Below are 21,491 nucleotides of genomic sequence, written 5' to 3' on the forward strand. Positions count from 1 at the left end.
ACACAAAACTGAAGTGCTTGGAGGTGCAGCAAAACCTTATCTTTTGTCCCCCACTTGCACTTAAAAGTCAACATCGAGGTAATATTTGGTAAATTCCATTAATTATTTAATATTATTTATTTTGAATCGGTCTAAGTTCTGAATTATTCAATCGGTTCAAATTTAATGAGTTCGAGGAGGGAGAAAATGGTGGAAAAAGACAAAATGTGAAGATAGAATTTTAAGCAGACAAATAGGATATATTTTTTTACGTCAACGGAACAGTCAACGTCTAACTTGCCGACAAGTCAACGTCTAACGTACCGACAAGTCAACGACTAACGTACCGACAAGTCAACGTTTGGCGACAGAGTCTTTCGAAGTGCATTGCGATGGAGATATCTTTGGTCTCTCTCGGTGCCTCCATCGTCATTACGTCACATACGGATACCGAAGGGTTACGGACCTTTCTCCCTCCCATCTTGACCGTTCATCGCAGCATTCTGATATGATGTAGGGTGCTGATCAAAACCTCAGCTATCCGCGGATTACGACATCCAACTCGATCGCGTAGAACGGCTCAAGATTCCATGAAGACGACGCGGTTTGTCATGTGGCGATCACCACTGACATTATTTCTGGACTCCTGCAGGAAGCTCAGGACCAACTCGCCCTCCTTGCTCTCTCTCTCTCTCTCTCGCTCGTCATGTCGATCCAAGGCCAGCTTCTTGAGGTCACAGGTTAGCCCTCCAGTGTTTTTTTATCCCCTTGCTTCTGTGCCGGAATGATCATTACAGCTTTGTTCCTCCTCTGGACTGGTACTTTTGCACCTTCCCCAGTGGTTGGATGCAACAAGTTGAAGGACACCGAGTGGATGTCGCGGCAGGACCCCTATGTAATCCTCGAATACGCCACCACCAAGTTCCGAACTAGCACCTGCACAGGTGAATCCTGGGTGATATGTCTTTGGGTTGCTGTGTGGACCAACTCTTTTAACTTTGGTGCTGATGATGGACCGCAGATGGTGGCAGGAACCCCAGCTTCCAGGAGAAGACGGCCCTGTCTCTTGTAGAAGGTCTTCGCGAGATCAGCGTCTCGGTCTGGAATAGTAACACTTTCTCCCACGACGACTTCATCGGCAGTGGCAGGTATCAGCTAACCTTCCCGCCAATGTTCATCTCTTTCACGCAATTGATCGAACGCTAAGCGGGCAAGTTCAACGGCATCTCTTCTCAGGGTGCAGCTGAGCAAGGTCCTTGCTCAAGGATACGATGACTCTTGTTGGTCGATCCAGTCAAGATCTGGCAGGTAAGTCCTCTGTAATCGCTCTGAACCAGAGAAAGGAGGAGACCAATCTTTTTTGTGGTTGCGAAGATTTGAATGAAGCTAATTCCATTTGTATTTCCTCTGCACAGGTACTCGGGTGAGGTAAAACTTATCATGCATTACTCAAACGCTAGAAAAGCAGAGGTTATTGTCATCCTCTTTTCAGCCCTAATTTCTTGATCAGTTAGAGCTATATTATTGTAGACTGTCAATCCATCGAAATTTGTTCTTTTCTTCAATTGATCAATTCATTTATTTCCTAAATACTTAATGCATGGCTGCGATGATAAATCTGCCGAAAATAAACTCGATTCATGTATCTTGGAATGAAAAGAAGATTTGGTTATTTTGAAAAATACATGAATATTTTAAAAAGATTTAAAAATATCTTGGAATAAGATAAAAAAATCCTCTTGAAAGGTGTAATATCAGCAGTGTCAAAATTATAAGCATATATTGTGAAGAAAATTTAATGAATCCTTAGGATTAGGTTTCTTTTGAATTTAGCCGATCTATAATAGTGTATTTTAAATTCCTATAAATCGATGAGGCAAGTTCATTGCGCATACAAAGCTGAACTTAAAGCTAATAAAATAAGATTTTTATACTCTTCTTCCTCTGAAGTTTATTCTAAATCCTTATACATAGATCAAATGAGTCAGAGTTGTATACTCTTCTTCCATCATTTTATTAGATGAGTCAGAGTTGTATTTGAAGCCAGTAAAGTTCAATTTTAAGATATTTCTGTAATCAAATCAAATAATTCAATTAGGAATTTTTTTTTCTTACTCACAATTATAATTTAGGAAATCTTAATCTATTTCCTTGTTTGTTATTATGAATTAGGAAATAACTATTACGTATTCCAAATTGAATGATATAATATTTGTTAGTATATTAAATATAAATAATTTATATTAAATAAATATGAAAATAAAAATAAAGTTTTAGTCTATTTTGATTTTTTAAATATTGAAAGTTTTATAGTTTGAAAATAATTGTTAATTCTTTAAATGTCAAAATTTTTATTGTTATATTAAAATTTATTAGTTGAATTTTTTTTATAATGTTCTCTGACCCTTATTTAAGGTTTTTATTTTTAGATTTAAACATGTTAAAAATTTATATATTTTATGTATTAAATATATGATATTTTCTGACATTATAATTTATTTTTAATGGTTAAAATTTTTGTTAGATTAAAATATGTCATCTAAAATTTTTTGATATTCTTTTGAGGTTTGCATCGTTGAATTTTTTTTGTATTTGATTTTCAGAGCAGCCTCCAGTACTAAACCAGATTTCAGTGAAGAGCGAAGCTTCCTCTACCGCTAAGTAGAGCCACTTGGATGAATCTTTAAGTTAACATCACTATGTTTATTTTTCTAGTTATGATTTGATGAATAAAATGTAATAAATATTTATAAATGATGAATAAAGTGATGTTTATTTACTTAGTTTATGGAAGAAAAAAAAATTCATGATGTGAAATATCTATAAGTATATTTCAAATCCGATGGAGAGAGTTTGTTGTGTTGAATTTGAAGCCAATAAAATTAGATTTTTATGCTCTCCTTCATTGATCTCTTGGGATTGACACTAAAACCTGTCAGTCTGCCACGCCTTCAAGCTATGCTCCGATCGCTCCTCCGGACAATCCAACACCGTAGTACGCTCTACCATACATGCCCCCAAAACAAGTAGATTCTTTCTCTTATCCTTCGGTAGCCTACCCACTACGATACCCGTTGGTGGCCGATTCTATTCTGTATCAACCGGCAATATACCCCCCTCCCCTATTTCTACAGTAGTACCCCTCCTACATATCCACCCACCCAAATAAACCTGCCATCGTAGTCATACCCTCAGCCACCAAGCCAGCCCTGTTTTACCCTCCCTATATATATATATATACACACGCGTCCGCCGTGAGAGGAAAGAGTCTTAGATTTCGATGATGAGAGGATCGGTGAGAAAGGTTGGAGGCGAGGCGAGTGGCAATGGCAAAGCAGCACATGATGTTGTGGAAGGCCTCTCTATTACATTGATTGTTTTCTCTTCCTCTCTATTTCCTTTATAACCCCTTTCAAAGAAGTCTTTAGAATCACAAAGTCGTCGAGATAAGTCAGCGCTAACAACCATTCGAACAGCGAGGCCCACCAACTGTTGTTGCTTCCCCCTGTAGTTGTTGCTCGTGCTCCCCCAAATAAGATGGAGGAAGAAGAAAAAAATATATTTACATACAGAGTGATAATTTAGAAATATTAAAAGTTTTTATACTCGGGACTAAGAAGGGTTGCAAATAGAAATTTCTATATAAATTATAAATTAAGAAATGAGAGAAATTCCAAAATAATGAAAATTTGACGGCGGCTTTTTGCAAAACTTCCTATATTGGATCGGACGGCGGGCTTGGGCTCGCCGATAACCCGTTCCCGTCCATTTGACACCCATCGCTCGATCCGCCTCATTCGTCGGCCATTCTCTCCCTTGTCTTCTCGCGGTCACGTTTTCGCTCTCGCGGCAGCGGCGTCGAAGTAGGCGGCATAAGTTGTTGGGCTCCTTTTTCTTCCTCCTCTTCTTCTGGGGATCTCCTGGGCCGAAGGAAAGAACTGTTTCGGTCCTCTCAAGGGGACCTTCGTTCGTTTCTTAGTAATCTTTTGGTCTTCTAGTAAACCCAGTGCTAACAAGTGCGGGGAGGAGTTGGGATCAAGCTATGAAGCTTCCTTTTGTTTAGGATCTCTTCCATAACTTCCGTTCTAATGAACTAATGGATAAACTGTAGATTTATGGTCTCTCTACTCTTTACACGGACCAAATTGGTTCGCAGAATAATTGTTCTTTAGGTACAGTTGCGATGACATTTATGCCGTAACTAGTAGCTGCAAATTGTTCAGGACTCAGTCTTCTTTTTTCTCAGAGTCATAGTTAATACTAATCTGCTTGTAGAATTGTCTAAATGTGCAATATGCCTGATTTACTTCGCAATCAACTAATTAACAACCCAATTTTTTGGTTATCTTTAATTAATAATATTTCTGCATTTGTTGTTGATTAACCTTTGAGTTCCAGCAGTGCTTGTTAACCAGTATGTCATCGAAGAATTGTGGTGTTGGTCCTAGGAACGCTCATGATCTAGTAGAAGCCATAACAGTTTTCTAGTTGCTTTGGATATAATGCATGAGAGCCCATAATACACTGTAAGCAATTCTTGCTGAGTGGGAAGATGAGAAGTTCTTCGGTTGGTCTAATCATATCATGATAAGCCACAGTTTAGTAACTAAAAATAAAGTCTTCATACCAGGCATATAATATAGAAACTGTTAAAAGATGAAGTAAATTTCTCCTAAATATGACTGATGTGTTCTTTTGATATGTTTTCTAATCTTGTGCTCTTTCTCAATATGACTTATATGATTCAGCTAGCTCTACAGCATATCCAGAGTAACTTGTGGTTGTAGTAATGCACATCTAGTAATTCTGATTATGTGTATATGAGGTACTAGATACCGACTATGCTGCATGATTTTTATAGGTCTCAATGGATCATCTACCTTATAGGGGCTATTTCTGTAGTTTCTTTGTTAAGTCTTTCCTTACTGGGATCAGTGCATTTATGCAGGGAATTCACACATGCTGTATTCCATGAGGTGATGAAGTCTGCAGTGTACGCCGTTTATTCTGCATTCATCCCTCGTCATCTTCATAATATTACAACCCACGGAAAGAAAACCTTTTGACATACCGAATGGACCTTCTCTACAGTTCAAGAGATTTCATTCTTGTATGGATGAAGATCTTGTTTGTTCCAGAACCACTATCGATCGGAAATATTTTCCACAGTTGTTTAGGTACACAGTGTAGATCAACAACAATGTTTCCAGAAAATCTGTTTCAGATGCTTTCAGCTTATTCGATGCATGCTTATTCTGCGTTTTAGCATTGCACCCATGATGGACTGGACAGACAACCACTACAGGGCTCTTGCTCGATTAATATCAAAACATGCATGGCTTTATACAGAAATGGTTGTCGTAGAAACTATTGTTCATCAAAGTGAAAACCTGGTAAAGAACCATTCATTTGATATGCTTTTTTTAGATATGATGAAACTATCATAGACAAGGTTGAGATGTTGCATTTGAATATTAACATTTTTTTCTCGAAATACTAACATCCTTGTTTAGCATGTTCCTGTTAAAACTTCAAAAAAATTGCTCAAAGCATAAAATACTTCGGAGAAAGCTAAGTTACAGATGTTAGAGATAAGTTGCAACCCTGATGCCGTTTTGTCTAAAATGAGATGATGTTAATTTGCTAGGATTGGTTTTTATCATATGTTTTCAAACATTTTATCAATACACATCTGTTTGATTTTATTCTTTTTTAATTCTTGAGATCCATCCTCAGGATATGTAATGCAGCTAAGTTATGCCACATATTTCTGGTTTACTGTCAAAGAATATAATAGCTGATTTGGCAATTCTGCCCCGTCATAGAATATTCTATTTTCTTTTGGACCATTAAGTTATCAGGTCCACAACTGATTGATGGTTTAGAAAACCATCATATCTGGGTCCAGGACTATATTTGTGATTTAGTGAATTTGCGCTTGATGCATCTAATGGTTTAGAATCTGTCAGAATTCCCAATTAAGTGATTACTTCTCGATTTGATTTTTGGTGGGTACTTGGGCATCTTAACATAAATTAGTGGCAGGTTAATAAATTTATTCTTTAATGAGCCTTGCTCGTTTTCCACTTATGAGAAACTATTTTCTTCTTGTAATCGGGATATTACAAAACAAATTTATGCATTGATTTATCTTTTGATGTTTTAGGATAGGTTCTTGGCAGTTTCTCCCATACAACATCCTGTTGTTCTACAAATTGGTGGGAGTAATTTGACAAACCTGGCAAAGGCAGCTGAGCTTGCAAATTCTTATTCTTATGATGAAATTAATCTCAAGTTCGTATGAACTCTTCTTTAGGTACTTCATCCCTTTCTTTGTTGGCTTATTTTTACTTTATAATCCTTAATTCCTTTGTTGATTTGTGCTAGTTGTGGATGCCCTAGTGGAAAAGTTGCAGGCCATGGTTGCTTTGGTGCACGTCTAATGTTTGACCCAGAGGTTTGATGTTTTATTTATACAAAAATTACAATATAGTATGGTAATGTTGCTAGGTTTTTGTAGGCTTAAACAATTTACTTTTTGGAGCATACTCTGAGTGTCTTCTTTTCTTATTTTTTTGAACAAATGAAGTTTGTTGGAGACGCTATGTCAGCCATTGCTTCCAACTGTGATGTTCCTGTCAGTGTGAAATGCAGAATAGGTGTCGATGATCGTGATTCTTATGATGAACTCTGTAAGGGACTTTCATGATTCTCCTTTTCCTTGAAAAAGTGCATAAATTCCTACATAATCTAGTCAGACTGCCAGAGTATGATTTTCATGGATTGGCAATAGTTAAATTCATTTGTTGATGATACCCATAAGTCAAGCAGTTTTGTGAATGCCATGCATATGACTGTAAATGCGTAAACTGCTGATGTGGTTCACTGCTACCGAAATTATTGAAATGTTTATTCTGTTATGATGCTTAAGATTCTAATCTAGGCTATGAAGGTATGGCTTTCCTAGTTTAAATACCATATTAGAGTTACTTTAATTGATTAGAAATCAAGGGGGTGCCTTCTTTAGGCACACAAGAAGGCACACCCTTTTGCCAACTGATCACCAAATAATACTGCAAACTAGAATTGCTATGCTAGAAAGGTATGCCGTCTTAACGTATGTTCTGTTGGTATGCTAGAATGATGTATTGACGGAGGCTTGTGGTTAGAAAACAATAGAAGGAAAAACAAAGGAAAAGAGGAGAGGAAGATGAAGAAATGGTTGCTAATATCGAGGCAATCCGTTTGCCTAGACCGGTACGAAACAGGCAGTAGGTATTGGTATGCAGGCTTCCCCATTTCATACCGGTTTGGGCGAAACAAATTTTCTTATATCGAGACCATCGTTTCAGCTGGTCTCAGTGTAAAGAAATAAAAAAGTAAAAATAAAACACCCATTCGGGCTCACGAAGATGAGTCCTCTTCTCGCGGGGTGTGTGGAATTGATGCTGCCACCTATCTCCCTGGTATAGTCCGTCCTCATCTTCCTTCTTCTTCCTCATGGCCTCCTCTTCTTCTTCTTCCTCATGGTTTCCTCTTCTTCCTTCTTTTTCCTTATGCAACTTCCTCTTGTTCTTCCTCTTCACGGCTTCCTCTTCTTCATACTTCTTCTTTATGCGGCTTCCTCTTCTTTCTCCTTCTTCCTCATGGTTTCCTCTTCTGTCTTTTTCTTCCCCCTCTTCTCCACCGCCTCCCCTTCTTCCTTCCTCTTCCTCTTCGTCCTCCTCTTTCTTCGTCGCCTCCTCTTCTTCTTTTCTCTTTCTTGTTCATGTGACCGGTCTAATGATGCACAAATAATTGGTTACAAGCTTGGGATCCTTCTCAATATCGTTGCTCGAACCTCATACTCATTATAGGTAGGTGATTTAGGTACTTACCTATTAAGAATTTCTCTTCGTGATAAGAGCTATTTTAGCATGCAATTCAACTACCTCATTTGATTTCTTGAAAAACCTTCGTTCATCTGGCCATGTCCAAAAACTCTACCTGTCATATAAGCCTTCAATTTATTTATACCTGCCAATGATGGTGGTTATCCAAGCAAGAGATATGCTACTATGCCAAATTGGTAATTTACTGCTCCAATATCATTTTTCAACAACCATTAAGCAGCACATTTGGGCATGCAATTAAAAATTACTCAAAGTAGTATAAATGTGGCATTTGTCAACATAGATCTAAGCTGAATCTGCATGGATCTGTCTTGGATCTATAGGTGGTTCTAACCTAGACCTATGCAGATTCTAGTTTTGTGGATCATGGCTTGATTGAGGCAGATCTAGGCCAGATCCATGTGGATCTAGGCCCAACTAAAGTAAATCTAGGACAGGTTTGGCAGATTTAGAACCGATACATGTGGATCTTGGTCAGATCTACAAAGATCTGGGTTGGATTCATGCAGATCAAGGCTGAATTGGGGCTGATCTAGGCCCTCTTGATGCAGATTTAGTCTAGATTCACACAAATCGAAATTACATTCAAGTAGACCTACGTGAAGTATGTGCAGACTTGACCTTAATCGATAAAGATTCGAGGCTTCAGGCAAAAATTTTTAGCCTTAATAAAGCAAAAAACCAACTCTTAATCAAGCAAACAAATAACCGTGGTATTAAGTTCTAGAGTTTCCTTGTTCGGGGGAAAAATCAAATTGGTTCTTAGGAAATCCACCCTATACCAAGAGAAAGGCTCCAGTTCTAAGTTACTTGAGAAATTTGATGCAAATGAGAACAATTTGGAGAAGAAATTAAAAAAGAAAGCAAAGAGAAAGAGAGGAGAGCGGCTATTAGTGAAGAAAAGTGAAGAAGAAAAGAGAGAATTGGCTTATGAAGATTTATGGTTGAGGAGGGTGTTGGTACTGGGTGGTAAGCTTACCGTCTTGTCACGAACGGTCGTCGCACACCCGCAACAACTCCGTTCAACGAACCGTTCGTCACTCTCATCTACGTGTACAGTTACTTGGCAGCCTGTTTTGCCTTGATTTTGAGTCATTTTGCTTGTAAAAATGTAAGTTCGAACAAGCTGCAGCGTTACCAAGCGACCGCTCACCGAACCGAGCAAAACAGCCCCAAAACAGCCCAAAACAGCTCCGTTTTCGTGTGCCGCGGGCTGATTTCTGGAATCTGCCTCCACTCACCAAAACATCAGCCATCTCAGCCCCTTTGAACCCCCCGGGTGGCACAGGGCTGGATGGGGCTTCGGTATAGTACCGGGCGTTGAACACTCATTCGCAAGTTCGCACGTTGCCTTGACGGGAACTTGTTGTCGCGCCCGGGACTCGGTGAGCAGTTGTTTGTGGGCTTGCAGCTGTTCGTTCAACCTTCTAAAGCCCTTGTTTTCCTCCTCTCCCTCTTTTCTCTTGTGCACGCAAGGTGCTCGCTGAATTGCTTGTAAAGCTTCCCCTCTTTTCGCGAGACGTCGGGACTTGTCCGTCGCTCGTTCTTTCGAACTAATCAACTTTCTCTTTTACAGGTCCTTCGGGACCTGTGAGAGGTTACAAGTGGGCTGATCTTTGCGGAGCAATATAGCAAGGCCGAAGCGCGACTTAGGCAACGCAAGCTAAGTTCGCGTCTTGGCCGCAAGGGTGCCTCACGCCTTAGGCAATTCCAGCTAAGGCTGTGACATTGTGGTATCAGAGTGGGCAAGCACTTCGAGCGAGCAACGATGGGATTTTGCAACTTCGCCATGGCAAAGCATCATGGCAAATCCAGCAAGACGGGGCAAGCCGGACCCTTACCCCAAGCAGCCGCAGGTGGGCTGCATGTGCACACTCGCTCTCATGCTGTTGGAGCCGCTCAAGAGGAGCGCGGCAGCGAACATGATGAGCGAGAAGTTGGCTACTCTCCGCGAGCGGAGGAGGCGCAATCTGGAGCGCCAACTGGGAAAAAGAGTCACAAGGAGAGACTCACAACGGCGGAAACCCGCCTGGATGTTCTTGAAGAGAGCGTGGAGGAACTCTACTATGGCCAACAAAGGCTTGTTGGGGTAGAGAGCTCGCAAGAGGAAGCGGAGTCCAGGATCGACAAGGTCGAGGCCCTAGTCGACCGACTGTCTGATGACACCAAAGACTCCGTGCAACACTTACAGGATGTTGTGGCGGAACTCACTTCAAAGGTGGTCATGCTCACAAGAGCACTAAATGCGGGAGGAAGCAACACCCGCGTTGCACCACCGCAAGACTTGAGGGCACCCGAGCCTCATGGTTATGGAGGGGCCAGAGATGCCAAAGAGCTCGAGAATTTTCTGTTCGACATGAAACAATACTTTCGAGCTACGAGGCCCGATTCTGAAGATACCAAAGTTTCTATAGCAACAATGTATCTGAACCGAGATGCGAAACTTTAGTGGCGAACCCGTTGGGAGGAGATCCAACAAGGTCGGTGTCGGGTTGACACATGGGAAGACATGAAGCGGGAATTGAGAACTCAGTTCCTACCTGTGAACACAGAGTTTGTCGTAAGAAGGAAGTTGAGACAACTTCGCCAGAGTTCCACCATTCGAGACTATGTGAAACAATTTTCTGCACTAATGCTGGACATACAAGACATGTCCGAGAAGGACAAGTTGTTCAGCTTCCTCGATGGTTTGAAGCCATGGGCTCAACAGGAACTAAATTGAAGGAATGTCACCGATGTGGTCGGGGCAATTGCTGCTGTAGAAAAGCTCACAGACTTTGTTTCCTCCGAAGACCCAGGGAGAAGGAAACAATCTTCAGGCAATCGCTTTCCAAAACATTCTCGAGGGAAGGAGCTCAGGGGCGAACAAAAGAAGAAGAGTTCCCACAAAGGGCCAAGCCCGAAAGGCAAGGCCCCGAAACCTGACGGATGCTTCTTGTGTGGAGGGCCACACATGGTGAGGGAGTGCCCACAAAAACAGGCACTCAATGCGCTAACAGCTTCCATCCACCCTCCCAAATCAGACAAGGGCAAGGTTGTCGCCCTTAGTTCGAGTAGTTCTGAAGCCAGCAGCGATGATGAGGAGTCGCAAGGACCCCGGATGGGAGCCATGCGTTTGTTGAACGCCATGCGGGGTCAAGTGGGGGAGAACCCGAAGGCAAGGCAACAAAAAGCTGGAAGTGGCGACCTAATGTATGTTGACATCAAGCTCAATGGCCAAACAACTCATGCAATGGTGGACACAGGCGCTTCCCACAACTTTATAGCCGATCGAGAAGCAAAGCGACTTGGGTTGATCTTGGAGAAGAGCCCAAGTCGAATGAAGGCGGTGAACTCGGAGGCCAAGCGAATCTCCGGGTTGGCGAAGGGAGTCCCCATCAAAATCGGGACATGGAGCGGGAACACCAACATGATGGCAATGCCATTGGATGACTTCCAAGTGATTCTTGGAATGGAGTTTATGCACGCGGCGAAGTTGGTGCCAATACCATTCTTGAACTCCTTATGTATGATGGGAGGCGACGATCCCTGCGTGGTTCCTGTCTCTCGGAGAGGAACCAAGGAACCGCAACATATATCGGCGTTGCAACTAAAGAAAGGGGTGCGAAAAGGTGAATTAACCTTCGTGGCTGCGATGAAGCTAGAGCCACTTGACGAGAAGGCCATTCAAGAACCTGCTGTGGTGGCGAACGTCCTGAAAGAGTTCAATGATGTTATGCCACCCGAGTTGCCGAAGACTCTTCCACCACGTAGGGGCGTGGATCACAACATCGAGCTGGAGCCAGGAGTGAAGCCTCCAGTGAGACCACCCTACCGCATGGCCCCGCCAGAGTTGGCAGAACTTAGGAAGCAGTTAGGTGAATTGCTAAGCGGTGGTCTCATCCGCAGCTCTAAAGCACCTTTCGGAGCTCCAGTTCTCTTCCAGAAGAAACAAGATGGGAGCCTCCGACTATGTGTCGATTACCGAGCCCTTAACAAAGTGACAGTGAAGAACAAGTATCCCATCCCGCTCATCGTAGACTTGTTCGACCAGTTAGGCAAAGCCAAGTATTTCTCGAAGCTCGACCTTCGGTCGGTGTTTTGGCAGGTGCGCATTGCTGAAGGCGACGAAGCGAAGACTACCTGTGTGACCAGGTATGGAGCATTTGAGTTCTTGGTGATGCCTTTCGGCTTAACCAACGCTCCGGCCACGTTCTGCACTCTCATGAACCAACTATTCAAGGAGTATTTAGACAAGTTCGTGGTCGTCTACTTAGACGATATCGTCGTATACAGCCAAACGCTCGAGGAGCACGTCAAACACCTTCGAACAATTTACAAGGTTCTCAGGGAGAACACTTTCTTCGTGAAAAGGGAGAAATGCTACTTTGCTCAAACTGAAATCTTATTCTTGGGGCATCGAATCGGTGATGGCTCCATTCAGATGGTGGATAAGTCGAAGGTGCAAGCGGTTGCGGAATAGCTAACTCCAAAGAAGGTGCCAGAGTTGAGATCCTTCCTTGGTTTCATCAATTACTATCGACGCTTCATAGCGGGATATTCGAAGCGTGCAACTCCACTGACGGAGTTGCTGAAGGAGCAGCCTTGGAAGTGGTTTGATAGATGTGAAATAGCATTCCAAGATCTGAAGGCTGCTGTTATGGAAGAACCGGTGCTCAAATTGCCAGACTATGGAGAGCCCTTTGAAGTCCGTACAGACGCTTCAGACTTCGCTATTGGGGGAGTACTCATGCAGGAGGGTCATCCGGTGGCCTACGAGAGCCGCAAACTCAGCGAGACCGAGCGGCGGTATCCAGTGCATGAGAAGGAGATGACAGCAGTGATCCACTTTTTACGAGTTTGGCGACAGTACCTCCTCGGGTCGCGATTTGTGCTGAGGAAAGATAACATCGCCCTGAGCTATTTCCAAACAAGAAGCTCTCCCCAAAGCAGGCGCGATGGCAGGACTTCCTAGCTGAATTTGTTATGCCAATGGAGTATAAGCCTTGGTAGGCAAATGTCGTGGCCGATGCATTGAGTCGGAAAGTGGAGCGTGTGAATGCCGCACAATTGGAGGGCGGAGGCCAAGCAAGTCAATAGCACTCCAACTTCCTTTCCAGGATCAGGGATGGACTGTATAGTGACCCCTAAGCGGTTATCCTGATGCAGCTCATCAAAGAAGGCAAGGCACGACGATTTTGGGTCCAGGAGGAACTCGTTTACACAAAAGGGAATAGGGTTTATATTCCCCTAGTGGACAATTTGAGGCGTGAACTCTTAAAAGAGTGTCACGATTCCCTTTGAGCTGGACACCCAAGCATTCACAGAACGTTGGCTCTCGTGGAGAGGGCCTTCTACTGGCCACTTGTAGAAGCCGGTGGGACTTTTGGAGCCGTTGCCCGTACCAGAAAGGCCGTGGGACAGCATTTCTTTGGACTTCATATCAAGCTTGCCACTTGTAGGGAGACTCGGATCGATACTCGTGGTGGTCGATCGGTTTTCAAAGTATGCAACTTTCATTGCTGCTCCCCTACACTGTTCAGCAGAAGAGGCGGCCAAGCTGATGATGAAGGATGTGGTGAAGTATTGGGGAGTCCCGCACAATATCATTAGTGATCGAGACGCTCGGTTCCTAGGATGATTTTGGACCGAGCTATTCAAATTGTTGGGGTCAAAGTTATACTTCTCGACAAGCCTCCACCCCCAGACGGATGGCCAGACTGAAAGGATAAACTCGCTCCTGGAGCAATATCTTCGGCACTACGTGAGTGCCAACCAACGAGATTGGGTGAAGTTGTTGGACATTGCCCAATTCTCCTACAACTTGCAGCGGAGCTCTGCATCCAACAAGAACCCCTTCGAGATCATCACAGGACAACAACCGTCGACTTCGCACACCATGGCAATTGGGTATACTGGGAGTAGTCCGTCAGCCTACCATTTCGCAAAGGAGTGACATCGAAATGCCGATATTGCGCAGGCTTACTTGGAAAAGGCGGCAAAAAGGATGAAGAAGTGGGCAGACTTGGGAAGGCGACCGCAAGAGTTCAAAGTTGGCGATTTGGTGTTGGTAAAGCTCCAACCAGCATCACTCTAATTCTTTAGGAACAAAGTCCACAAAGGATTGGTGCGTAAGTATGAGGGGCCCTTCCCAATTATCAGTAGGGTAGGCAACGTCTCTTACAAGTTGCAGCTGCCGGCGTGGTTAAAAATTCACAACGTTCTTCACGCCAGCAACCTAATAGCCTACCACTCGGATCCGCAAGATGCTTCCCGAAGTGTTCCAACTCGACTACCTCCCATCACAGCCTCCTACAAGAAGCGAGTTGAATCCATTCTAGCGGACTGCAAGATAAAGCTACCCAACGGAGCTGAGCAGACAGAGTACTTGGTGAAATGGCGAAAGCTTCCCCGAACTGAAGCCAATTGGGAACTTGAAGACGCCCTACGACATAAAGAAGAAATCATCAACAACTACCAACAAGCGTCGACGAGGGCGTCGACAGTTTAAGTGGGGGAGAATGTCACGAACGGTCGTCGCGCACCCGCAACAACTCCATTCAACGAACCATTCGTCGTTCTCATCTACATGTACAGCTACTTGGCAGCCTGTTTTGCTTTGGTTTTGAGTCATTTTGCTTGTAAAAATGTAAGTTCAAACAAGCTGCAGCGTTACAAAGCTACCGCTCACCGAACTGAGCAAAACAGCCCAAAACAGCTCCGTTTTCGTGTGTCGCAGGTTGATTTCTGGAATCTGCCTCCGTTTACCATCAGCCCCTTGGAACCCCCCGGGTGGCACAGGGCTGGATGGGGCTTTGGTATAGTACCGGGCGTTGAACACTTATTCGCAAGTTCGCACGTTGCCTTGACGGGAACTTGTTGTTGCGCCCGGGACTCGGTGAGCAGCTATTTGTGGGCTTGCAGCTGTTCGTTCAACCTTCTAAAACCCTTGTTTTCCCCCTCTCCCTCTTTTCTCTTGTGCACGCAAGGTGCTCGCTGAATTTCTTGTAAAGCTTCCCCTCTTTTCGCGAGATGTCGGGACTTGTCCGTCGCTCGTTCTTTCGAACTAATCCACTTTCTCTTTTACAGGTCCTTCGAGACCTGCGAGAGGTTACAAGTGGGTTGATCTTTGCGGAGCAATATCGCAAGGGCGAAGCACGACTTAGGCAATGCAAGCTAAGTTCGCGTCTTGGCCGCAAGGGTGCCTCACGCCTTAGGCAATTCCAGCTAAGGCCGTGACACCGCGGCACATGAAAACGGAGCTGTTTTGGGGCTGTTTTGCTCGGTTCGGTGAGCGGTTGCTTTGTAGTGCTGCAACTTATTCGAACGTACATTTTTACAAGCAAAATGACTCAAAACCAAGGCAAAATAGGCTGCCAAGTAGCTGTACATGTAGATGAGAGCAACGAACGGTTCGTTGAACGGAGTTGTTGCGGGTGCGCGACGACCGTTCGTGACAACATGATATACTGTTGTGAACCATGATGTCACCATTGCTTAAATAAATTAGAGATTCTTTAATTGGACCCTATGTGATGGCACAAAGATGGTAAGCATGAATTCGAATGAATATTCCATTGCTTGATTTGAACAACTGATCTTCTTTGGAAGTTAGTTTTCTTTAGCATCAACTGTCTCTAGATGACCCAACAAAATGATGCTTTGCTATGGTTGATGCACTCACATGTTTTAGGGACTGCTATATAGTGACATGGACTTGGCAAGTCCATGATTCAGTTGTTTGTCATACTTTTTAATTCTACAGTCTCTATATTTAACACTATAACAATGTAAGAAGTGAATTTTTTCATGACCTTAAAGTTTCGTATGGATTAACTTTCAGTATTTTCCTTACTGAAAAACTTCTTATATATATATATATATATTGTGGCAAACTATGGTGAGATAATTGATATTACTAATGCGAGGAAAGAAAGAGGGAAACTTAAGAAGACTTTATTTATAGTTATAAATAGTGATTTGAATACTCTTGATTCAACTAAGGATTTTTCAGTGTACAAACCATAAATTGTGAAAAAGATCCATATAGTTGATCTCAAATAGTTTGGACATCTCAAATACTTTATCTGTTTGTCTAAGTGTCCAAGTAGGATTCTATAACTTGTGTAATGGGTAAAGTTGGTGGAATCACCCTTTTCTATTTTCTTTTATTTCCTCTATTTTGCTATTAAAATTAAGTTTTCTATTTTTTTAACAACATATCTTTGATCAAGAGACAATATATTGTTTGCTGGTATATTTTGACAAAGTAAAAAATCCCTGTCCAATTTAAAACAATTAAACCTAAGAAAGATAAAAGTGATGTATTTCATATTTGACTTTTTTCTTTTATTTCATGACAGGTTACTGCAGCTCTAAGAGAAGGAGCTAATGGTGTCATGGTTGGTCGTGCTGCTTATAATAAGTATGCTCTCCAGGAGTTATCCTTTTGTATGATCTATCTTTGTGTGCTTCCACATCTTTTAACTTATCATCATGGAACTGGAAATATGGTAAAAATATTTAAAATTTTAAAAATTTTATATTTGCTCAACTCCTCCAAAGAAAAAATATGGGCAGGCTTACTGATCTTTACATCAGTTAATGAAAGGTCTCAATGCAATGAAATGCTTGTGGAGTCTTTCATGCAGTTCAAATCATTTTGATAATAATCAGCTTGATCTGCTCTACAAAAATAGTTCAGTGGCTCAAGACTTCAAGTCATTATAATTTTAAGCAAGCTAATCATTTGATTTCACCAATCATTATTACAATTTTTGCCTTATTCTGTTGGCAACTAACTTGAATTTCGAAAGCTTTTCTTCAGTACTTACAAGGTGAAATTTTGAAGCTGGAGTTTTCTATTTAAATAAAACTAGTTGTAAAACTCTCAAATATTATAAGACTGCTTGTCCGTAGTATCTCACAAAAATATATTAGGCATTGTTGAACAGGTAGGCATCTTTTGCTCCTAATGTTTTATCAATTTATTCTGTGTTTTTTCCAATATTTCCTTATATATATTTGTCTACTTCGAGGACTAATTTATGAATGCATGTTTTCCAGCCCATGGAATACTTTGGGACATGTTGACAGTGAAGTATATGGTGCTTCATGTTCAAATCTTCCTCGTCGTCAGGTACAGTAAAATGCTATAATTAGTTTTTATATTACCTTTTGCTTCTGACATATTTTCATGATTTAGATCCTTGAAAATTATCAAATGTATGGTGACTCTGAACTAGGAAAATATGGACCCAACAAGCCTAGTGTTAGACAAATGGTAAAGGTTAGTAAAATAATTCATATCCTTTGTTTTCACAATTAGCAAGTTTAATGCTTCCTTTGTGGTGTTTGTTGTACCTGCAATTTGTGGTTACTAAATAGACAATCAAAAAGTATTTTAGATCAAAATTGTAATCGGAAAGTAAGGCTTTAAATACAAGGCGGTATACCAACCTCTATTATTTGATATCATTGAATAATATAATAAAAAGTAAAATGACTAGAATATATATCGGTATCAGGCCATATGATTTGATATTGGTGCTTGGCCAGGTTGGGAAATACCGATTAGAACATATCAGTTTAATCAATATTTAAAACTTTTGTTAGAAATAATAAATCAAAATTCAAATTAAATCAATTCCTATCATTTTATGATCAAATTGAAAATTAATTGCTTCATTCTTCTTTCAGACTGATGTCATTTTGTGGTGTTGTCAATACTTATCTGCTATCATGAATAACTTAATTTCAGGCTTCTTTAAATTTGTGAAAGTTATATTAGGTATTTTGTTTTATCTGAGTTAGCAATTCAAGTACTTGTCCTTTTTATAAATGATAACATATTCTTTCCAAGTTGCCTACTCTCCTCATGAGTGCACTAGCTGCTCTCTCCCACCCTTTATGATCTGCTGTCGCACTCTGTCATCATACTCAACACATCACACCAGTAACACTAAATTGATTTTCAGAAATATTTGTTTCATATCTTATTTAATCTTTAATTATTTTTTCCCAAATTTTTACGGTGCGACTCATTATCTTGGTTCCTTGATAATTAGAATAGTCTTGGATATGTCCCTTTGTTCTGGTAAATTGGTACTTCTTCCACCTATCAAAAGATATTTTTTTAAATCTCAAAATTTTGTTGAATAAGCTGGTCAAGCAAACTAGTCCTTGCTCTCCTAAACTTTTCACACCTCAAGATGGATACCATAGGTCTTACACTCTTACTTTTATTTTATTTTTTAATATTATTTTAGCTCATCTACTCTCATTTTATGAACAAACTTATGATTGCTAAACATACTACTATCGTTGATCATTACAACTAAGTTATTTGTTGAATGCTAATAAATAATTTTCTCTAATTCTCTTTAATCTCATTATCATTAATGTATCTTTTAATCTTCATCGTTGATACATCTAATATTACCTAAATATCTGTGCTTTCTTTTTCTAAGCTTAGCAGTTCAAGTATATCCTTTTCACCATCCCATCCATAAGTATATACCAATATTAAAGATAATAGAAGAATATAATGTTTGCCCACATCATCGTTGACTAAGCCCTAAATTGCCACATCATTTCATCTTGGTTCTCCTTCCTTTCTGTCTCCATCTCCTCGTCTCCACACAATCTTGATCCCTAACCTCCACCTCTACCTTACCTCGACTGCCTCCTTCATCTCTCTCTTCACCACTACCTCTTATAACTATATCGCTCCACCACCATCATGATAATCACCACCTCCTTACATTTGCCGCCCCTCTAGGACCATTTCCTCAATGGAGATGGAAGAAGAGGAAGAAGGAAGTAGAAGAAGGAAGAAGATGGGGAGGAACAAGAAGCAGTGGAGGAAGAGGAGGCAAGTTAGAGTGGGCGGTTGACGACGAGTGGTAGCCATGCACCTCATGTAGGCCTCCTCGTGAGCACGAGGAGTCCTTGAATCCTAACTAAAAGGGGAAAAAAATATTAGATATACAATATTTGAACTGGACCGGACCATCTAGTTTGGGCTGGTCTGTGTACCAATCGGTCTGTGTACCAATCGACAGTCGGATGGTAAATACCTGCCGAACCATTCTGATCTGGCTGGTTTAGCAAACCTTGATTTTGGTTACTTGGTTATAGTAGAGTGTTCATCTGTGGCACCAACCCTTCTATGTTTCTCATGGAGCACATTTCACATTGTTTATCTACCAAATTGATGTTCCTCTCTTACACTGTTACAGCCAGTCTAATAATGTTCCTCTTCTGATACAGCCATTGTTAAACCTATTACACTCTGAGCCTGGTAATGGTCTTTGGAAACGCAAGGCTGACACTGCTTTGTGACACTGCACGGTAAGTGGAAAATGTTATGTTCAAGTAGTATGTAGCTGTGTTGCATATCTGTATGCTTCATTGTCCTCACTAAGCCTCTGGAGAATTTTTTCGCTTTAATGCATCTGTAGCTAAATTTTGCAACTTCATAGAATGACTGGAATGGTTCACATCTTTGATTAGTGAATGTTTGACTTTTGCATGAGAAACAAAATTGTTCTGTTGTTTGTAAAATTCTGTGCGGTTATGCAAACATGTGCTTTGACCATTTGAAACCCATTTTAGGTGAGATTATGAGCTTCGTTTATTATCTTTGACAATGAACTTAACATGTATAAACAATGATTATTTATCTAAATCTGAGATGCACGGTATCAGTCATGATCTATGATAATAAAAATTACTACTAAGAGTCTCAGCTGTCACCAGAGACTTCTAGATAAAGGGGGCCAGTATAGGTCATGTGTGCTGGTAGACTATTGGACCGTTGAAACCTGCAGTAAACTGGACCGGAGGGTATTGCAAACCTTGGTACGTGCATGTGTACTGGTAGGTGGCCACATGGCCATGTTCGGTTACACTGTTGATACATGTCAACGGTAGTATGCCAAGTTCGGAGGTACAGTTTTGTTTTCTCTTTCCTCTGTTATATCCTTTTCTTCCTATGTTGTAATAAGTCATGAATATCGTCATACTTCATGTTCGTAACTTTATGAATAACATCCCAGTCTTAGGAGGATCAGAGTGTTGTTTCTTTGTTTTAGATTAAATATTGAAATGCATATGTTCTTCTATTTACGATTTGATTTAACTGCAATCTGCATACTGTATATGCACTAACAGAGAACAACCATAGCACAGAATCATGCATGTCTGATATTGTTCATGATAAGGAAACAGATTCTGTTGCCTATGTTTTCCTATTTGTAGCTTTCCATACTGTATATGCACTAACAGGGAACAGCCATAGCACAGAATCATGCATGTCTGATACTGCATTCATGATTAGGAAACAGATTCTGTTGCCTATGTTTTCCTTATTGTAGATTTCCATATCATCAATGATCAGTGGTCCATGTTAGCCATCCTGTGTTCTTGTTATTCCATTGAAATCTGGTGAATATTTGCTACCAACCTGTGTTATCTTTATTATCAGTGTTCATTCTTCTTTTTTCATTGTTCCAGTGTTCTATTTTTTACCAATAATGTTAAATTTGAATTCTGCAGACAATCAAGTCCTTTCTCGAAGAAACCTTGGATGCCATTCCGGACAATGTGTTAGATTCGACCCTTCTCAAAAATCCATCAATTGGGGAAGGGGGATTTGCTGGCATCAACAGTTTGCCACCTCCCCCCTATCGATCATGTGAAAAACAAGCCTTGAGCATTATTGGTGCATAAGTGATTAATCTTCTACCAAAATATCCAATTTGACCACTTGGTTCTGGTGGATCCTCGAAACTGGGTGTTGTACATTCAGTCTGCAGCTACTATGCTCATCTTGCATCATTATCAATACGGCAAAATCACTGTTGTTCGGCTCGCCCTGCCAGCCACAGAGCATGTTAAGCATGATGAAGGTTCTTGCTTGCTTCTGGCCATAGATTGCAGGTTTGTTTGGGAAAACAAGAGGCAACATATGGAGCACATCATTGAATGTAGAAGTGAATTTTGGGCCCTTCCTGTATAATGTTATGCACCTTAAAGACTACTGAAATTAATATTTATTATTATCTTATCTTATTATAAACACTTCGTCATCTCCATACTTAATTGTATGAAAGTGTGGAAGTTAAGGAACTGATCAGCATCCAATTTGTTTGATTTCAATTATCACATCACCACATCTCTAGCGTTCTGAGCAGCTTCTTTTGTTTATGATATTTGAGCTGACATGTATGTGCAACTTCTCTACCCTTACCAATCTATGTTATGTGGTATTTGTATTGAACCAATCACACTTTAGTACCTTTATGGATAAGATAATGAATGACTCCTATCATGGAGTTATTTGGTGAAGATGAGATTTCTTCCAAAGATAATGTTGTTAGTAGTCAAGGTCTTTAGCATGGCTAGGTTGGCTGATATCTTCAAAATCTATTAGATAAAGTTAGGCTTCAATTAAATCAAGAAATATCTTAAACTAGGCCATCTCTTATTTCCTAATCATACAATATGACATTGTTGAATTTGATTTAAACACACATACAATCTTGACATGTCAAATTGTTTGAGGACTGTTTCTTTTGGACACTAGAATTTCACAGCCACCTATTCAAAACACAATATTTGCCGTGCCTCGGTTGCACC

The 21,491-nt window shown here is 41.0% G+C and overlaps 1 protein-coding gene and 1 pseudogene across 2 annotated transcripts; both read left to right on the top strand.

The window, feature by feature from the left end:
- Positions 1-561: 561 nt before the first annotated feature.
- On the top strand, positions 562-2,762 carry LOC135633334 (elicitor-responsive protein 1-like). Of its 2 annotated transcripts, none has more exons than XM_065142686.1 (6): positions 562-719; positions 819-923; positions 1,001-1,127; positions 1,216-1,287; positions 1,395-1,449; positions 2,583-2,762. In XM_065142686.1, the coding sequence occupies exons 1-6, from the start codon at positions 686-688 to the stop codon at positions 2,598-2,600; spliced, it is 411 nt and encodes a 136-aa protein (XP_064998758.1). In that variant the 5' UTR covers positions 562-685; the 3' UTR covers positions 2,601-2,762. The 2 variants fall into 2 exon arrangements, with proteins under 2 accessions (XP_064998758.1, XP_064998757.1); XM_065142685.1 differs by having other exon boundaries at positions 2,588-2,762.
- A 986-nt stretch (positions 2,763-3,748) lies between these two features.
- On the top strand, positions 3,749-21,200 carry LOC135632521 (uncharacterized; annotated as a pseudogene).
- The last annotated feature ends 291 nt before the right edge of the window (positions 21,201-21,491 follow it).

Source organism: Musa acuminata, chromosome BXJ3-3, assembly GCF_036884655.1.
Source record: "Musa acuminata AAA Group cultivar baxijiao chromosome BXJ3-3, Cavendish_Baxijiao_AAA, whole genome shotgun sequence".
Taxonomy (NCBI): Eukaryota; Viridiplantae; Streptophyta; class Magnoliopsida; order Zingiberales; family Musaceae; genus Musa; species Musa acuminata.